The sequence below is a fragment of the Sinocyclocheilus anshuiensis genome, unplaced genomic scaffold (assembly GCF_001515605.1).
Source record: "Sinocyclocheilus anshuiensis isolate Anshui unplaced genomic scaffold, SAMN03320099.WGS_v1.1 scaffold339, whole genome shotgun sequence".
In the NCBI taxonomy this organism is placed as follows: Eukaryota; Metazoa; Chordata; class Actinopteri; order Cypriniformes; family Cyprinidae; genus Sinocyclocheilus; species Sinocyclocheilus anshuiensis.
The window spans coordinates 62,309-67,565 of record NW_015552548.1 but is presented as its reverse complement, the minus strand read 5'-3'; the positions used below and the strand labels follow the sequence as shown (position 1 = coordinate 67,565).

The following is a 5,257-nucleotide window of genomic DNA, read 5'->3' as shown; positions in this document are numbered from 1 at the left end:
ATAATAAAATAGAAGATAGAAGATAGAAGTATCGATTAACAACCTCGTAGCTCACAGTGGGTCTCATAGGGTCTGTGTTCAGTTGCTTATAAGTTATTGTTAGGAATCAGTTTCTCTATGGATAAAGTGAACGGGATTTTTTACTTCTGACGGGAACCCGACTGTTGCACTATTATTTTATGGACATTTCCATCCCAATGTGAAACTTTCAACATAAATTACAACATTTCCATACAAATCTTTACCAACCAATAGAAAAATGCCATACATCCACTGACCGGGATAAAACAGTAATTGACACGTCAGACGACCAATCAGAGCAGTGAGATCTCAAAGCGATAACCAATTAGAGTCATCACAAACCAAAACCACCTCCTTTATTCGCTTTCCCAGGTGATGACGTGTCAAGAAGGTGCCGGAAGCAGCGGTGTCGCTCCAAAAAATGGCATACCAGACAATCCGACAGGAATATTTAGAGATTCCAGTGGTCACTAGAGCTTATACCACCGCCTGCGTACTCACTACAGCCGCCGTGGTAAGTAAATGGATGAAGATTAGGGTCTCAAGCGCTATTTTCTGCCGTGTCCTCGTCCCTATGCAGTTCAAGCACAGCTGATATCCTGTTGGATGGTATCAGGACGTATTTACTTAAAACCCTCCGGTAAAGTGTGTTTGTATGTTATGTCATGGTAAGAGTAATGTATCTAAGTTTACATGTCAGAAGCTTTGGTTTCCAGTTGCTCTGTTTGCACTTATTAACGTTACTTCCTGTGTTTGCGTCCATTCAGCTGACTTAAGTTACCTTGACAGTTAAACGTCAAGCGAGCTGCTGAAAGTAACTTTGCTTTTGATTTCGGTTATTATTTGAGTGTGATATTAAGTTACCATTAAACATCGTTTGTGTGCCTGCAACATGTCGTTCGTATCTGATTATGGTGTTTAATTTGTTTTCACAGCAATTAGAACTCATCACACCCTTCCAGCTTTACTTCAACCCAGATTTAATATTGAGGAATTATCAGGTAAGTGTCAAAATAAGGGTTTCTTTGAAGAACAGTCTGCTTTGTTTTATTTTTAGCCTGAAAAACCTGACATATTAAATAACAGTCAGAAAAATTAAATGAATTGGAACAGTTTATTGAACCTTTAGACTATATACAATATAATAAAGAGAAAAAAACGTGTTTTATGTTTTGTATACATTATTGCTCATATAGTATGATATCGGAGAATATGAAGCTCATACCGTACTTGAGAAGGAAAAAAAAACCCAGCTCACTTTTATTTTAGAGGCCCAAACTGAGCAAAATACTCACATTTTAATATGATTTGAACGTGATTGGAAAAAGCTCATTTTGAAATATAGCAAGGGATATAAAAGTTATTCTTTATACTTTATAAATATCATTTCAAGATCTCACAGCAAAAACACGTGTACAGAACACAGGTGGGCATTTTTAGAAGGCCTTTTACTTATAAAAAAAAAAGTATAAATTATATTTAAAATGACAGAAGGCATATAGTAGATCGTGTACAGCAGGTTTTCAGCAAAGTTTTGATTTGGAGGCCTTACAAATTTGTGTATTAAATATGATACGATAGGGTTAATATTGCAGCATGTGATTCAAAATTTTCTTTGTGTGTGTGTTTTTTCCATAGGTATGGCGGCTAATAACCAACTTTTTGTTTTTTGGTCCGGTTGGGTTCAACTTCTTATTCAACATGATATTTTTGTATCCTTTATTATATCATATTCATAGTGAACCGCTAAATTGGGTAGTTAGCCGTGTAAGGGATAGTGTCTGAAGTTTGCAGTTTGTTCAGTCCTTGACTCGAGTCTCACAGGTACCGGTACTGTCGGATGCTGGAGGAGGGGTCCTTCAGAGGGAGAACCGCTGACTTTGTCTTTATGTTCCTCTTCGGTGGCCTTCTCATGACCGTATCCTTCACATCTTCTCAAAAGAGAAAAACTCATTTCATTTACCTCTATAGCATATATAATAACTTCTGTCTCTTCTGTATATAACACATACACTGACTTCTCAGGTGATTAACCCAAAACTTGCTTACTTGAGGTATGCTGGTTCCAAAAACGCATACGTTTAGTCAACTCAGAGTATGTTCACGGTTAACTCACAAGACATTCTCAACAGAGCAAGTCACCATAGAAATGGACACTAAGAAAAAGTGTGCCATACTATTCTTTTTTTGTTCAAAGGCAGTTTACATAATTAGTCCATATTGCCACCTAATTAGTGGTTGTGCAATCATTTTTTAAATCTTTAATCACTGAGAATAAGAATTATATTGTTTGTTTGATGTTAAATTTCCCCTATTATGCCATTTCGAATATTGCCATTCATGCTAATTGCCATTCAGTGAATGTAAACTATCTGCAAAGTTGTAAAGCAGAAAGTGCACGATAAATAAAGTTATTGTCTCCCAAAAGAACGAATCAACTCTGAACAGCTGAAATGAGTCGTCAGTAATTCGAATCCCACTTCTCTGACGGCTACATGTCACATTTACATAATGCTCGCCTCTGTTCTACGTTAGCCGGCTCTGAACAACTTGACCCCGCCCTCAAACACTGTAGCTTGTTCATGTCGAGAAGATGCTGTGTCCTACGCTGTGAAAGTAAATTCATTTTATTTTCACTTCCGAAGGAGTAGGCTACAAAGAATCAGTGGTTATAATAATTTTTTTTCCCACGGTAACAGCAGTACAACCCCAGTCTTTTTTTTTTTTGTGTTCCCGTCATTTTACTAACAACTGCTTCTCTAATCTCAGGGAGTTCTTGTACTATTATAATTAATATATTACAAGTTTTTATATATGTATATTTCAAATCATTTCAAATCTTAAGTTTATAAAAGACTAAAAAAAGAATAAAAAAGATCATCTAAAAATGGATTACAGTAAATAGGGAAAGAAAAATGTATAAATAAAAGGATACATTTAAATAATATAATATAGTATTTGATTGGTTGATACATATTGCATTGGAGGCAATGTTCCAACTTAAGCATGTTTTTATGAACATGTAATTGCACATAAAAATTGAACATAAAAAGATTCTTTAGGTCATCATCCTGTCTTAGTGTCTTTTGAGAAGTTCACAGAATGAAATGCAAGTTTTTTGGTACCGTGTGAAGAAAAGAACAGCAAAATGAGTCCCGTCTTACTCTAACCTTTAGATGTCGACAAATATAGCAGCTGACCTCATTCTATGGTCAATTCAGTATACCATATATAGGCATTTTAAGATTAATAACAAACATTGCTTGTTACATTTGCACAAATACCAGTTGTAATGTTCTTAATGGCTGTGCAGATATTTGGCACATTTGTAAATCTTGTGTTCTTAGGTCAGGCTTTCACCATCATGCTGGTGTACATATGGAGCAGGAGGAACCCAAGTGTGCGCATGAATTTCTTCGGCCTTTTGAATTTCCAGGCGCCTTTCCTCCCATGGGTGCTCATGGGATTCTCTCTACTGTTGGGAAACTCCATCATTGTGGACCTTTTAGGTAGAGATTTGTCAGATTTATTAAGTTTTCTTGTACTGACACTTGCATTGACAACAAATTGGTCAAATTTGTTTTATTTTAATATGTTTGATTTTTTTATATATAGTAATGAATTAATCTGTTGTTGGTATGAATTAGACTTTCACACAAGTTTATATGTTCTGTCTTTTCAATGTAAGGCATCGCAGTGGGACACGTGTACTACTTTCTGGAGGATGTGTTTCCCAACCAACCCGGTGGTGGCAGATGGCTGAGGACTCCCTCCTTCCTGTGAGTGCTAATGTCTTCACAAAGGGGCTTTAGTTATTATGCTGTAAATGATTAAAGAAGACACATTATGCCCCTTTTACAATATGTAATATAAGTCTCTGGTGTCCCCAGAATATGTATGTGAAATTTCAGCTCAAAATACTCCACAGATCATTTATTATATAATTTTGAAAATGCGTATTTTGAGTGTAAGCAGAAACACGCTGTTTTTCGGGCCTGTCTCTTTAAATGCAAATGAGCTGCTGCTCCCCGCCCCCTTTTCCAGAATATAGCTGCACCATTACATCTCGGACCTGCTAAAAACATCTGTTTTGGTTCTGATTATCATGTTTATCGCGCTGAAATCATGCGTTTTAAACCATATGAGTTTAAACTTCTGATATATGGTTTTCTGAGAGTACACATCCGAAGCACACGGACAGAAAGCGGCTGTCACAGCATGCGAGTACTAAACTAAGTTCTCATTCACACACACGTTTACGAACACACATGAGTTACAAAAAACAGTTGGTTATGTCTGTGAAGGTAGCTGGGAAATAAATCGCATTTTATTTTAGATCTGTGTGGCAGCAGCAAAATACATGAAATAAATCAATAAATCCACTGCTCTCTTGTCTCCTCTGAGGCTGGGACTCTAAATAGTGTTCTGTGCTCGTCTGTGCAGCCAAAGACAGAACAGTTACCAACCAAGGAAACGTGAAAAAGATTAACCCAGTAACTTTGTTTTGGGAAGCCTTTTTCTGCAAGCGTCTGAGAAAACGAGCGCGTCTGATTTCGCTCCCTTGGTGATGTTGCAAAGGGATCTCATTATAATATTACCACCCCTTAATCTGTGAGTTTCCACACATGGCGCCATCATTTTGATTTCTCAAACTTTCACCATGGCATTAGAACTGCTACACCGTTGTCGCTTGTGAAAACACAATGAGGCGCCTTGGGTGGAAATTTACAGATTAAGGGGCGGTAATATTATAATGAGATCCCTTTGCCACGTCACCAAGGGAGTGAAATCAGACGCGCTCGTTTTCTCAGACCTTGCAGAAAATGGTTTGCCAAAACAAAGTTACTGGGTTAATCTTTTCACTTTCCTTGGTTGGTAGATGCACCAGGGACCTGATTATAGCACTTAAAACCTGGAAAAGTCAGATTTTCATGATATGTCACCTTTAATGAAAAGTAGAGTAAAAACATTAATATTGTGAAATATTATTACAGTTTAAAATAAGGCAAAGCTGATTTTTCAATAGTCATTACTCCAGTCTTCAGTGTCACATGATCCTTCAGAAATCATTCTAATATGCTAAAGAAATATTGCCTGTTATTATAAATGTTGAATTATTAATGTTTCAACAGAGCAGCATTTATTTGAAATAAAAGTTTTTTGTGACATTATAATGTTTTTGTCACTTTTGATCAGTTTAATGTGTCCTTGCTTAATAAAAGTAAACTTCTTCCTT

General features: G+C 36.5%; 1 protein-coding gene across 1 annotated transcript in view; it reads left to right on the top strand.

Annotated features, from left to right (window-relative positions):
* Positions 1 to 368: 368 nt before the first annotated feature.
* Positions 369 to 5,257, top strand: part of LOC107664304 (derlin-2-like) — a 6,710-nt gene continuing 1,821 nt past the window's right edge. Inside the window, exons 1-6 of the mRNA XM_016454830.1 lie at positions 369 to 535; positions 957 to 1,022; positions 1,660 to 1,733; positions 1,846 to 1,939; positions 3,335 to 3,530; positions 3,710 to 3,800. Of these exons, the coding sequence (XP_016310316.1) occupies positions 443 to 535; positions 957 to 1,022; positions 1,660 to 1,733; positions 1,846 to 1,939; positions 3,335 to 3,530; positions 3,710 to 3,800 (614 nt within the window). The 5' untranslated portion in view covers positions 369 to 442. The remainder of the gene's footprint in view (positions 536 to 956; positions 1,023 to 1,659; positions 1,734 to 1,845; positions 1,940 to 3,334; positions 3,531 to 3,709; positions 3,801 to 5,257) is intronic.